The 15,773-nt window shown below is 38.0% G+C and overlaps 1 protein-coding gene across 1 annotated transcript in view; it reads right to left on the bottom strand.

Moving 5' to 3' along the window:
- The window catches only part of REEP3 (receptor accessory protein 3), a 106,195-nt gene that overhangs the window by 59,735 nt on the left and 30,687 nt on the right, over positions 1-15,773 (bottom strand). Inside the window, exon 2 of the mRNA XM_050803085.1 lies at positions 442-514. Coding sequence (XP_050659042.1) covers positions 442-514 — 73 coding nt within the window. The remainder of the gene's footprint in view (positions 1-441; positions 515-15,773) is intronic.

The raw sequence follows: 15,773 nt of genomic DNA on the forward strand, positions 1-15,773 counted from the left end.
GATGTCAGTTGTCAATGGTGATGGAGTATCTGTATATTTATATAGATTAGAAAGTGATGAAATACCTAAAAAAGAAGAAAAAGGCTTTGGGGCCAGAGAGATATTCTCAATGTACCTATAAATTTATAAGGCAAAAAGTCCCACAACTCTCCTCCCCAAGTCAAACAAACAAAAGTTCTCCAACCCCTTATTACACGGGAATTTATAGACTAAATCAAGACCTATTCAGTTACTCATCTTGGGAACCATATACTTATTTTTATTGAAACTCCACTTTGGGGTTATCTTCAAAGATTTTTAAAAAGATTAGTTTTGTTACTTCACATTCATAACACCTTTTAACCCAAAACGTTACTCCAGCCGTTTCTCTTAATAGCAGTTTTTCAGTGTGTATCATTAAAATATTAAACTCAGATTAATCACTCATAAAACTATACTTACATATTCCTTCACGTTTTTTGTTTTCACAGCTTTGTATGAATAATATGCAGGATAAAGCATTCCAAACACCAGCCTAAAAGTAAAAAAAAATGAGAATACTGTTCAAACACAACAATGCCCTGCAGAAAGGCTGATCCATTTTACATTCCTATACATCGCCGATCATCAGCACCATCGTTAGGGAAAAAAACAAAACAAAACAACAACAACAGAAAAAACTTTTGCGAGCTAAATAGGAGAAAAACAATAACTTTATAGCTATTTTAATGTGCATTTCTCTCTTTTTTTTTTTTTCTGAGACAGGGTCTCCTGTCGCCCAGACTGGAGTGCAGTGGTGTGGTATCAGCTCACTGCAGCCTCCGTCTCCCAGGTTCAAGCGATTCTCATGCCTCAGCCTCCCGAGTAGCTGGGATTACAGGCGTGTGCTACCATGTCTGGCTAATTTTTGTATTTTCAGTAGAGACAGGGTTTTGCCATGTTGCCCAGGCTGTCTCAAACTCCTGAGCTCAAGCAATCTGCCTGCCTCCGCCTCCCAAAGTGCTGGGATTATAGGCACAAGCCACAGCACCCGGCCTAATGTGTGTTTCTGAATACCAGTAAATTTGAAATTTTTCAAGTGCTGACTGGCCTTTTGATGAGTATATGATAACTTTTTGTCTATTTGTTTTCTGTTGTTTTAAATGGCCATTTTTGGAGAATATTTTACAGAAAAGTTGGAAAGACAGTACAGATAGTTCCCATATACTCCATATCCAGTTTCCCCTATTATTAACATCTTATATTGGCATGGTACACTCATTGCAATTAATGTACCAGTGCTGACTTTTGTTTATGAATTAAACTTTATTTAGATTTCCTTAGTTTTTACCTAGTCTCCTTTCTCTGTTCTAGGATAGCACATTACACTCAGCTGCTCTCTTAGCTTTTTTGGCTGTAAATTTCTCAGACTTTGTTTTTTTTCACCTTGACAGTTTTCAGGCATGCTGGTCAAGTATGTTGTAGGATGCTTCTCTATTCATTCTAATCATGATTAGAGTGAGATATGGGTTTTTGGGAGGAAAACCACAGAGGTCAAATGCAATTCTTATCACATTATATCAAGGACACAGTCTATCAACCTGACTTATCAGTGCTGTTAGTCTTGACCACCACACTGAAGTAGGGCTTTGTCAGATTTTGCTGCTACTCTTTTTTGTTCACTTTTTAGTACTGTATTATTTGGAAAGAAGTCACCATGCACAGCCCATGCTTGAGTGGGGAGTTATTCTGTACACTTTGAGAGTGGAGTGTCTACATAAATTCCAGATAATTTAGTTGGAATTCTGCATGGGAGACTTGTGTATTTTTCCCCAGTATCAGTATGGATTAATGGATATTTATTTTATACACTGGGTTATAATCTAGTGTTACTTTATTTTGTTGCTCAAAGTTTTGGCCATTGGGAGATATTTCAGTTAGCTCCTGTGTCCCTTTGACATATCTCCATTGTTGTGAGGGTTTTTGAGTACTTTGTTACTTTTTGGTACTAAGTGATGCTCCAGGCTCATCTTGTATACAGTAGTCCCCTGTTATCTGCAATTTTGCTTTCTGCAGTCTCAGTTACCTGCCGTCAACTTCAGTTTGAAAATATTAACTGGAAAATTTTGGAAATAACTCATAGGTTTTAAATTGCATGCTATTCAGAGTACCATAATGAATTCATGTGTGATCTTGCTCTATTCTGCCGAGAGTGCAAATCATCCCTTTGTTCAGTGTATTCATGCTGTATACATTACCTTCCCTGTAGTCGCTTATTCTTAGTAGCTGTTTCGGTTATCAGATAAAAAAAATACGGTATACATAGGCTTTGGTGCTATCCATGGTTTCAGGCATCTACCAGGAATCTTGGAACATATTCCCCTCTGATAAAGGGGAATTCCTGCCCCATTCCTGGAATCAGCCATTTCTACAAGGAGCCCCAGTTCCTTTTATTGGAGAACAGTATTTGAAACCAAGATCTGGGAGTTAAGTGTGCTCATTGCTACTGGAATGTTGTTGATTCTAGGTCCTTGTCTATTTTACATGTTAATCAATATTTTTGTAGGTTATTATCTTTTGATTTAATTTACGAATTTTGCAGAAATGCATGCATATTGTATTAGTGTGCTAGGGCTACCCTGACAAAATACCACAGACTGGGTGGCTTCAACAACAAAAATTTGCTTTCTCACAGTCCTGGAGGCTACAAGCCCAAGACCAAAATGTTGGCAGATTTGGTTTCTTCTAAGGCCTCTTTCCTTGGCTTGTAGCCTTCTAGCTGTGTCCTCACATAATGGCCCCTCAGTTTGTGTGTGTGGCCTAATCTCTTCTTAGAAGGAAGCCAATCATACTGGATTAAGGCCTTTCCTAAAGACCATACCTGATCTTAATCACACCTTTAAAGAACTTAACTCCAAATGTCATCACATTCTGATGCACAGGGGTTAGGACTTCAATATATGAATTTTGGGGAGACAGAATTCAGCCCGTAACACATATATATTTGTGAACCTTTAAAGTAAGTGTTTGCATTTACGTAAGTCTTTCTTACACTGCAGCAAATATTTACATCTCTCCATATTATTAGTTCATTTATAGTTAGTTTGTTTACTGACTGATTGACTGATGGTGCAGAGGGTAGTACATGCCTGGTAGCTTCCTTATCCATCGGTTTGGGGCTTATGTCAACAAGTCACAGGAAGAATACCAAGTCTTCTCTTGCTTGGGATTTTATACTTACCAACTAGAGGCCACATCATTAACAATCTCTGCCTTAAGGCCGAGAGCAGTGGCTCATGCCTGTAATCCTAGCACCTTGGGAGGCCGAAGGGGACGGACTACCTGAAGTCAGGAGTTCGAGACCAGCTTGGCCAACATGGGGAAACCCTGTCTCCACTAAAATACAAAAATTAGTGGGTATGGTGATGTGTGCCTGTAATCCCAGCTACCCGGGAGGCTGAGGCAGGAGAATCGCTGGAACCTGGGAGGCGGAGGCTGCAGTGAGCTAAGATCGTGCCTGGGGGACAGAGTAAGACTCCATCTCTAAAAAAAAAAAAAAAAATCTCTGCCTTATTTAACAATATTGCCTGTGAAAGCGACTTCACTAAAGTGCCAACCCCCAGACTCTGGATACAGGATTTTTAGCTGTGCCACAAAGCTTGGGGCTTTTCAGTTTAACTTAGCATCCCCACTACCCCTCCATTGCACAGGAGCTTTTCAGTTTAGAGACATCTAAGAAAACAACTAACTAGGTGTAAACAAGAACAAAATTCCCAGTCTGCTGTGTGTTCATCCACACTGCTTACACTAGATATAAACCCAAAGTTATGTTTTACATATTCAAGCTAATTATTTTAATTCACTTTATATTTCCCTTTAGAACTTGGATACAATCAAAGTATTATCTTCTGTATTCCCATACAATCTAGTACCATCAGATTTACATTCAATGTGGGATTCTTCACTTCTATCACTGAATGGGGCTTTGATACCTCCTTCCCCCAGTACAACATTCTTCCCAGTCTGTAACCTACTCCTGGTGGTTCTCCCTTGGTGAGAGTACATGCATCCATTCTCTTGTTTTATTTTCAAACTCGTGGCCAATAATACATTTGGGCTCATGCCATCTCATCGGACTTACTGAATAGTTTCCCAACACATTCCTCTATGTCCATTGTCAGATCAGTCTTTCTAATATACCTGCAGCACTGCCTCACTTAAAGACTTCACTAGCGGGCCTCCTCACCCCTTGCTGGCCAGCCCTTCTGGGGGCGGCATCAGAACATAATTTGAAAAGCACTGCCTTATATAAACCATCTGTTTCAACATGGTTTCCTCAATATGCCTCTTTATTTCTACTTCAATCTTGGAGCGTCTGCTTCATGCCTGGATTGCCTCCCTCCCTATCTTTCTTCCTCTTCTTTCTTCCCATTCTTTATTTCCTTCCTTAATTAAAACACATATTTTTCTTCAAGATCTACCCTTCCTCCATAAACTTCTAAATTACCGCTATTTTGCATGTTAGAAGAATTTGTCAGGAATTTGTCAGGACTAGTCATTTTCCATTTAATATATTCATTTTAGATTGCTTGACATATTTCTTAAATGTATGTAACTGGCTTCCAAAGCAGATCATTTTCTCTCACATAGGAAGGATTTGGTGCTAGTTGATACTGTACATATATGTGCTTTGCCTTTATTTTTTAACTTCTGTATTAAAGAGAGTAAGTCAAACAAATAAACAGAATACCCTTAACACCTCTTTCTTGTAAGAGTAGAAAGTAGAAAACAATAATGCATTTCATTTGGAACATGGTTAAGATTGAATGTCTTAGTGACCAGTGGGACAATTTTTAAGGACTGCTACTATTAATATTTTATTACTGCTCCAACTGAATATTACAGAGAATTTATTATTAATAACTGTAATATTTTCTAGGGTTTTGGGGGGCTTGTTTTCTTTAACACTGGGGTCTACTGTAGATGTCTGCAGCCTGGGAGGTTGGGCATAAAGCCAAAGCATGAGCACAGTGTGTAAAATCAAATAAAGTATATTTTACAAGGCCACCTACAAGATAAATGGAGGGCTTATAAAGGGAATATTTGCTACAAGTAAAATTCACTTCTATTGAATATTGCTTCAGTTATAGAGACAGGAAGAAATAGTTACTCCTTTCCTCTTTGCCTCATTCCCATCTAAAGAGGGGGAATTTTGTCAAAATAAGATTCTGTTCACCCCCACTAATGTAAAGTTGACTTTTGAAATGTACGAATGCTGACTATGTTGAAAAACCTGCACTATTTTAAAAGATGAAAAATAAAACCACTTACGGGAATGCAGTAGTGGGAGATGGTCCTCATATCATTTTCAGATACGGAAAATACTTAAAACAGCTATTTTCTAGACAGATATTCAGACATAATTCATCCTTAACCAAACAAGTCTGATATATATCTCCCAAATGCTTTAAGAAACCATTAAAAAGTATAAATAATGGTTTAATAACAAAACTGGTCAAGAGTTAATTTACATCTAAACAGGTTACAAAGCACTAATATCAAGGATTTAATCTGTTTTTAATCTATTCTTCTTGTCATTCTTTTAAAAAAGTATTATGAAAAACAAAAATATATAGAAATAGAATAATATGAAAATAATAAATAAATAAATCTCCATATGCCTATTACCTAGTTTTAAGAATTATTAACAGTGAGCCCCTCTTTTCCAGATTTTTTCTATATTTTTAAGAATCATTACTTGTAAACATAATTAACATATTTTAAAAACAATATTTTATAACATCATTAGAAGATAATTTAAAACATAATTAATACCTTAGAGCATATAGAGATTTTTATCCTGCTGTTTCACGCAATGCTACATTATCAGCATAACTGATTTCACAGATGCAAAGACTGAGGCTTAAAAAGGTAAGAAACTAACCCAAGGTCATACAATTTGTAAGTCTGTCAGCTGCATTCAAAGCCAGGCACTCTCACCCCAGAATCCACACTTCAAATCTCTACTTCCTAATGATATTTTCCTAGAAGTGAAATAACAGGGTCAAAGGTCTGAAATTTTGAAGGTCCTCTGCCAACGTGCTCTTTAGAAGGGTAACACCTATACATATTCTTACCAAGAATGTATGAAAATATCAATTTAAGGACTATTTAAAAAAATAAGATAAGAAAAAAGTCAACAGATGAATTAAGTAAAAGAGTAGCGAACAGACATTCTTTTCAAAAGATGAATTGTATTTCTAAGGTAATAAGGTATGGATTAGAACAATTATGCAGTGTATAAATCACTACTAAAATGGAAAAAATCCATAAATATCATAGTTAGTAGTGTTAATAATTAATTTCTGAACTAGCTAAATTTTCCCCTGAAATTTTCTTTAGATTATAAATTCCCTCTCTAATATGATAAAAGAATTTAAATTGTACCTTGTTAAAAATAAATATAACAAATAATTTATTGCTGATAATCTACATATTACTAAATGTAATATGACCACACTTACACAGGAATTACTTGGCCAAATTCTCCTTATTTCATGGCTTTCAGAATCATGCTTCCAAACAACAAAAAAATGTAATTACAGTGTTCTATTAGATGAAGGGGCAACAAACAACTCAATGAGACTAGAGATAAACTAAAATAGGATAGCTAATATTAAACAAAATAAACTAGAGGATCAAAAATGGGAATGATGGAAGACACGTCCCAAGCTCAATAGAATGGATTAGTCGCAATTCACACACACACACACACACACACACACACACACACACACACACACACACACTAAATACACTCTCAAAAATCAATATAAAATATAGCACTCCAGCCTCTTTTTAAAAACTATTTTTTTTTTTTTTTTTGAGACAGTCTTGCTCTGTCGCCTAGGCTGGAGTGTAGTGGCATGATCTTGGCTCATTGCAACCTCTGCCTCCTGGGTTCAAGCGCCACCATGCCTGGCTAATTTTTGTATTTTTTTTTTTTTTGGCGGGGGGGTCTTGCCATCTTGGCCAGGCTGGTCTTGAACTCCTGGCCTCAAGCGATCTGCCTGCCTCAGCCTCCCAAAGTGCTGGGATTGCAGGTGTGAACCACTGTGCCTGGCCTCCAGCCTCTTATTGAAGAGTATAAACTCCGTTAGTAATCCAGTTTATACTAGAGATGCCATCTAAGACCAATAAAATTTACATAAGATGTGAAGTAAGGATGGCAAAGATGCAGAGGTAACTGTGCTACTCCCCATTCTTGTGATCAAGTCAGAGACTGCTAGGCATTCCCTACGTTTGTTTCTGCTGACCCTGGTCTCAGAATCCTTGTCAACACAGCACCATAACCTCACGCTAACCAAGAACAGGAGCTAGGTAAACCTATCTGTCATCTTTTGCCAACATTGTTCTAAATCTTTATTCCTTTAGGTGATGTTATTCTAACTTGATTACTAGGTTATAATCCTGAACTATTACACCTGTCCCCTTTGGCGGGAAAGTCATACTACATTCTTGATTTTTTGGAAGTATATTATAATAATCTGCTCTATAAAATCCATAAGAAGTAAGAGAAATACGGCACTATTTTATTAGTCAGTATTCCTATATATGAAATTTCATGTGAGAGATTTACTCTGAAATTCAGTACAATGCAATGCTTAGCTTTCTTTGAGAAACTGATGTCTTCCTTCCATCTGAAAAGAATTATACTATTTCTTGTTTCCCTCCACGGGTTGCCAGGAAACTCAGAATCAAATCTGTTGTTCTACTATACCAACACTTGCGGTCCTCAGAATTGGCATATTTATATTTGTAATTCAGAGATTTTTATTTTCTTTGATTGCTATTTTCTAGTCTCAATTCTCTTATCTTTCTTTATAATTTAAAATATCAATTTGGTTAAAAAATTCTCAAATCATTTGAAAGAACATAACAGAGCATAAATAGTTAAAATGTAGTAGTCAGTGCAATTAAGCACAAAATGCAGCTCTAAGGTGTCAGGCAAACCAAGAAAAGGTCCCCAACCCTGTAACACATCAAAATCACCTGGATAGCTGCTTCTTTGTTGTTCATAAATTTAACATAGGTAATTAATTTAAACAATAGAGGCCGGGCGCGGTGGCTCAAGCCTGTAATCCCAGCACTTTGGGAGGCCGAGACGGGCGGATCACGAGGTCAGGAGATCGAGACCATCCTGGCTAACACCGTGAAACCCCGTCTCTACTAAAAATACAAAAAACTAGCCGGGCGAGGTGGCGGGCGCCTGTAGTCCCAGCTACTCCGGAGGCTGAGGCAGGAGAATGGCGTGAACCCGGGAGGCGGAGCTTGCAGTGAGCTGAGATCCGGCCACTGCACTCCAGCCCGGGCTACAGAGCAAGACTCCGTCTCAAAAAAAAAACAAAAAACAATAGAATAAGGAAGAAAACGCTAAGCAAAAGCCCCCCATTTTGAAACAGTGGCATTTCCCAAAGATAAGCATGGAAACAGTTTATTTGGTATCCTAACAATAAGTCATACATATAAAATTTATTAAAGACAAAGGTAAATAGTGAAAAATTCATTATTTTCTAATTGTATTTATTCCTAATTATTTTACTCCTAATTATTTATTTATTCCTAATAATTTTACTATGCTTTTCAAGTTATGTACATCTATCTGTATGGCGGAAATACTAGAAATACTAAGTGTGCTGTGTGCATTTCTTTCCAGCTCCACATTTAGTGAGGTCACACTGGGAGTTTGAACTAGGCTATTGTAGGGAGTATTTTACATCATAGAAATTAGCAAATGGTATGAATCAGTCCTCTTTCCCTCAGTTGTCAAGCATTACCAGCACACCACTGCCTACATGGGTTTTGGCCAAGGGAAACTATAGTATGTTTTTATTGGGAGGACAATGGAACACTATACATAGGGAGAATTCACAGAATTTAGTGAAATCAAAAAGGCAGCCCATTATAACAACCAAGTTTTCTGGCTTGACCCTGGGATCAAAAACAAGCAAACAGAAAACAAAACAAAACAAAACCCTCACCAATTTTAAAAATGGTTTCATGTAAAATTAAGAAAGAGGGCAAATTTTTCTGTCATTTATAGTAGTTCACTCCAATTCTCTTTGAGTATTAGTTCTCTAATATTAATACAGACTGTAGTGAATTTAAAACACAGAATCATAGGCCAGGCATGGTGGCTCACGCCTGTAATCCCAGCACTTTGGGAGGCCAAGATGGGCAGATCCCTTGAGGTCAGGAGTTCGAGACCAGCCTGATCAACATGGTGAAACCCTGTCTCTACTAAAAATACAAAAAAATTAGTCAGGCATGGTGGCCCGCGCCCGTAATCCCAACTACTTGGGAGGGTGAGGCAGGAGAATCACCTAAACCTGGGAAGCAGAGGTTGCAGTGAGCTCTGTTGCAGTGGGCGACAGAGCGAGACTCTGTCTCAAATAAATAAATAAAAAATAAAATAAAATCAGAATCTTAATCTCAATGAGGAATCCCAGAAATAGTCTATAAACAATGGTTTTCTGAGTTTTTTGCAAGGTAATATTTTTCCCCCAGGGGAAATGTTTCTTAGGAACTTCATAAATAAAGAGATAAATGCAATTAACAGGTTCCTAAGACAACTTAATTTCATTGACTGTAGAGTCCTCTGACGAATTCTAAACCCTTGAGAATTATTTGAAAAGCACCCCTTACAAATGGTTCAATAGTTCCCAAACCTGTCTATGTATAAGAATCAACTGGGAAGGAGGATTTTTGGCAGTAGGGCTCAAGGATCTGAATTTCTAAATTCTGCATCTTCAACAAACCAATGTGTGACAATATTACGCTTATTTTGATGTTGGATTAAAACTGATTATGATTAAGCAAAATGTTGTCAGTATAGTATGCTGGTTTCAGTCTAACTGGATTTTTTTTTTTTTTTTTTTTTTTTTTGAGACGGAGTCTCGCTCTGTCACCCAGGCTGGAGTGCAGTGGCCAGATCTCAGCTCACTGCAAGCTCCGCCTCCCGGGTTCACGCCATTCTCCTGCCTCAGCCTCCCGAGTAGCTGGGACTATAGGCGCCCGCCACCTCGCCCGGCTAGTTTTTTGTATTTTTTAGTAGAGACGGGGTTTCACCGTGTTAGCCAGGATGGTCTCGATCTCCTGACCTCGTGATCCGCCCGTCTCGGCCTCCCAAAGTGCTGGGATTACAGGCGTGAGCCACCGCGCCCGGCCTAACTGGATTTTTTAAAGTAATGTGAAAGTGATTATAGGTTATCTTGAGTTTTGCCACACTCTATCCTTCACTTAGATGCAAAAATAAATGTAAGACATCATGATAAAAGAGAGAGTTACAAAGAGTAAACTAAAATGACCACAACTTAATACATCTTTCAAAATAATAAATTTGTTCCTGCTTAAGACCAAATGATCACAAGTAGTGCAAAGTCTACTGATAACCAAGGTACCTGTGTATATTCTCCCTGTGATAAACTTCCTACTTGAGTTATTCTGCCACTGCAGCCATCAGGAAGCAAAAGTTCATGCATGATCACTACCAAAATAATATGTAACTTTGGTCTTACAGAAATTTTAAGAAAAAGAAATTTGTTGCTAAAAATCCCTGCTAGCAGAGAATTCCCATTTAGCAAAACAATGGCTAAGTGACTAAACCTTAAAGAAAAATATGAAAATTACATACAAGGAGAAAGAGTCAAACTCATGGGGAAAACAACAACAACAACCCCAAATTCTGAATTCTATAACCAAAGGTCCACGTTTAAAACCACGAAGGAGAGAAAAAGACAGTGGAAATTCCTTTGAAAGACTTTGTTTTTCATAATAGTCATCAAAAGCTATGAAGCTTGGAATTTTCATGTTACAGCTAAACTTAGCTAAATTGGAGCTACACTTCTAATTTTACTCCAGAGCCTATAATTTCTACTCGAAAAGGAAAGGTAAAGATGAAACTAGAGGGGAAAATAAATCAAGCTACAGCAACTCAGACTTGAACTTCCTCATCTCCTCACTCTCTCCCCACTAGCCACACCCCACTACAACCACAAGGGTCTACGATGTGGTAGACCCCAACAAAAAAATGTTTAGAAGAATGCTGAACTTGGAACACAGTACACTGTAGAACCAAGGGCTATAAACCCTTGAAGCACTCCAGTAACTCAGCATCCTGTGGGTAGAGTACCACAGAATGGCTCATACGGCTGAAAGAAGACAATGGTCCCTACAATCTACAGCACTCCACAGTTTTCCAGCTGCAATTTTTCCATCCTGATTGTCATTACACACAGAAAATTCATAGGCGAGGTAGGTGTTATTGTTCTAGTTCTACAGATGATGATAAAAGGCTCAGAGAGATTAATGATCTTATGAATTAAGTACCTAGCAAGTGTTAAAGCCAAAACATAGAGCTTCTAATTTGAAGACCTGTGCTCTTTCCTCTATACCAAAAAACTCTCCTCCAAACAAAACTTGTATTGCAAACAATGTATAGCTCATAGCAGATCCCCAATATTAACAGTTCAATGATGTCAATATTCCAAAGTTCTCTAAGCAATTGTAATTCCACAGGCATAATACTGTCATATATAAAAAAGATATCTGAGACCCATTTGCTGATTGTATACTAAATCTACATAAAGGAATATCCATGTCTTTAATCAACAACCACCATACCCTTTAATTCCTATCAAATGATTACTCATCATCTGACCAACTCCTGATTCCTGAGTAACTCTTGACTCAGAGGAATTGTTTATGTAGCCCCTTCAGCACAGGATGTGTAAAACCCGAACTTACCATTAGCCCCACTGACTTAACGTGAAAGTGCAATTGCAATCTAAGGTTTTTTGTTTGTTTTTTGTTTTTTTTTTTGAGACGGAGTCTTGCTCTGTCGCCCAGGCTGGAGTGCAGTGGCGCGATCTCGGCTCACTGCAAGCTCCACTTCCCAGGTTCATGCCATTCTCCTGCCTCAGTCTCCCGAGTAGCTGGGACTACAGTCACCCGCCATCACACCTGGCTAATTTTTTTTGTATTTTTAGTAGAGACGGGGTTTCACTGTGTTAGCCAGGATGGTCTCGATCTCCTGACCTCGTGATCTGCCCACCTTGGCCTCCCAAAGTGCTGGGATTACAAATAGGCATGAGCCACCGCGCCCGGCCAATCTAAGGTTTTTAAAGAAAGCTTCTGGTGAAGAAAAAACATGTACAAACAATTGTGAAAACGTTGCAAAAAAAATTTCCTCTCTTGAAATACACTCCTCTCTACAAATTAAAGGAAGATGAGTAAGGAAAGCCATAAACACAAATTCTACCCTATTCTGTGCAACTCTTTCAGTATCACATGACCACAAAGTGAACTTCTCTAAACTGAACTCAGATATAAAATTCTGGCCAAGCCTTCCCACAGAACATTCATATCTAACGTACAGTCTAAACTACAGTCACCTCCAGGCACTTCACCAATGAGCACGAAAATGCTTCACTAGGTGAATTTAATATTTCACTTTCAAACAATCTTTTAACTCTCCATTAAACAGTAACAGGTATCACTGATGGCATACTACATGTCAAGGTGCTGTGTTTTTCTATCACTAGGGACACATCAGTGAACTTGCTATCGCTTTTTAATTAAAATTAAATTTGTGATGATTTGGAAAGCAAAACATTCTATTTTCAAATTTCTTAAACCACTTCCTTCATTCCATTTATTCAAATCACTCTAATACCTCCAGGATCTCCAACACAGTAATTTTTTCCCATGCCACTCCCTGTAGCTAGAACAATCTTGCTCTTCATGTTGTGAGCTCTCCCTCCTCTCAGAGCCATACTGCCTATTTACTGTTTTTCATTAACGAGGGTTTAAAAAAAGGTTTGGTCTTCTTATTTTGTAAAGTAAGTGAACAGTAACAGAAATTTTATTACAGAAGTAACAATCAGAACATAAAAATTAAGCCATTCTAAAAGCATTTATGAGTATTCTCCATGTTCTCTTGAGATAGTCAACTGACAGAGAGAATGTCTAAGTACTTTCTTACTACAAGAAAATCAGAGAGGTGGGAACTTTATTTCTATCTAGGACAACCTGATAAAAAAGAAACAAACATGTGCCACAAGAACTACACTACCATCTAATTTAATTCTGACATCACTAATTACAGCACAAAACCAGCAGGCTGGCTGCTTGGCACTAGCAAGCCCCCTGCATCTAATGAAACGTCACTCAAGGGCAGTCTGGGATGATCCTACTTGAGAAATGGTATAATCTCCACCAATCCTAACTTTACTACTTTTTTCCTCCCTAAAGAAACATATACAAGTGATTACATGAAGGGCAGTCTGGTATATCAACGGAAAAGAAGGGGTGTTAAAATTCCTCATCATGAGGGCACTGTTCTGCTAGGGAGATAAGAGAGAAATGACAGTAAGATGCAATGCTATTTGGTTGGATTCTGCATTAAAAACAATAAGCACGTAGCTACACAAGGCACTACCTGGGCAACCTGGGTATTCTGGATATGAACTACTTTAGTAGGTATTAATAGTTTATCAACATTTTTTCTCTCTCTTTCTCTCTCTCTCTCTTTTAGATGGGAGTCTCGCTCTGTGGCCCAGGCTGGAGTGCAGTGCCGCAATCTCGGCTCACTGCAAGCTCCGCCTCTTGGGTTCACGCCATTCTCCTGCCTCAGCCTCCCGAGTAGCTGGGACCACGGCCGCGCGCCACCACGCCCAGCTAATTTTTGTGTGTGTTTTTTTGTATTTTTAGTAAACACGGGGTTTCACCGTGTTAGTCAGAATGGTCTCGATCTCCTGACCTCGTGATCCGCCCGCCTCGGCTTCCCAAAGTGCTGGGATTACAGGCATGAGCCACCGTGTCCCGCTCCAATGTTATATTTCTTAAGTGGTATTTGTCTTGTGACTATATAAAATAATGCCTTATTTAGAAGATATAATAAGACAGAAATGCCATAATGTTGGCCACTTACTCCTTTAAAATAAAATTTTAATTTTAGAACAGTTCTGCAGAAACATTGTGAAGATAGTACAGATCCCATAAACTCCACACCCAATTTCTCTTATTCTTAAAATTTTACTCTGGTATGATACATTTGCCACAATTAAAAAACTAATAATAATATATCATTATTAATTGAAGTCCATACTTTATTCAAATTTGCCTGGTTTTTCCTAAGGTCTTGTTTCTTTTCCAGGATTCCATCTGGGATCCCATCCATTTACCATATTATGTTTACTCATCATGTTTCCCCAGGCTCCTCACAAAGTTTCTCAAGCCTGACTTTTGATAACCATGATAGTTTTGAGGAGTGCTACTTAAGTATTTTTTAGAATGTCCCTCAATTAGGGACATTTGTCTGAAATTTTTCTTAAGATTAGACTCAGGACATGGGTTTTTGGGAGAAATATCACGAAGATGATGTGTCATCTTCGTGATATTCTCTTTTTCTCATGTGAAAAACACAAGAAATATCGTATTTCATTATATATCAAGACGTATATAGTATCAACATAACTTATCACTGATGATGAACTGGGTCACCTGGCTGAGGTAGTACATGTTAGGTGAAGTTACTGATGCCCCTCCCCAGATTTACATACCACATTTTTTGGCAGAAAGTCACTTATGTACAGCCTATACTTAAGGAGTGGGGAGTGATGCTCTATTTCCTTGAGGGCGGAGTATCTACATAAATTATATGGATTCCTTTGCAGGAGAGATTTACCTATTCTCCTGTATTCATTTATTTATGTGAGTATGGACTCATGATATTTATTTTATGCTTTGGGTGGTATAATCCAATACTACTTTATTTTGCTGCTCAAATTGTTCCAGATCTCCTTGGGTCATTGGGATCTTTCTCAATTGGCTCCTGTGTCCCTACGACATACCTACATTGGTTTTATTTTGTTTGAGCACTTCTTTACTTTCTGGCGCTACAAGATGTTGCAGGCTCATCATGTGTATTTCCTGCCCATTCCTAGAATCAACATGTCTCTAAGGAGCCGTTATTCCTGATGTTGGAAAATGGTATTTGAAACCAAGATCTGGACACTAGCTGTTCTTGTGCTACTGGAGTGTTGCTGATTCTAGCATCAGTTTTATATGTTAATTGTCTGTTTTATATGTTGTTATTTTTATAGATTGTTACCTTTTGATTTTGTTTATAAATTTTGCTGAAGTGTATATATTGTATATTTGTGAACCTTTATATTAAATAACTTTGCATTGACTTTTCTACATTGAGAGCCAGCAAATACCTGTATATTTTTAGTTCATTTATAGTTTATTTATTTTCTTTTGATGGAGAGGACAGTAGATACTACCTGAGGTCCTTACCCCTCACATCCTTATCCTTCCTTAACCTGTAGCTCTAGGTTTGTGGCTTATTGGGCCCGAGGAGGAATACCAACTCTTCCTCTGTTGGGGATTCGATCCTACCAAATCTCTGCCATCCTTAACAATACTACCTTGTGAATGCTACCTTACCAGAAGTGCCAACTCCTAGACTCTGGATATGGGATTTTTAGCTGTGCCACAGTGCTTGGGGCTTTTCAGTTTAACTTATCCCCACCCCTACCTAAACTCAGAAATTTAGAGACTTCTAAGAAAAGAATTAACCTTAAGAACTGAATTGTAAATAAGAATTCCCAGGTCTGCTGTGTGTCCACCCACACTGCTGACACTAGATATAATCCCACAGTTAGCCATCTAGTTATATTTGATATATTCAAGCTAATTATTATAATTCACTATGTAATTCCCTTTAGAACTTGGATACAATCAAAGTATGA

Source organism: Macaca thibetana, chromosome 9, assembly GCF_024542745.1.
Source record: "Macaca thibetana thibetana isolate TM-01 chromosome 9, ASM2454274v1, whole genome shotgun sequence".
NCBI lineage: Eukaryota > Metazoa > Chordata > Mammalia > Primates > Cercopithecidae > Macaca > Macaca thibetana.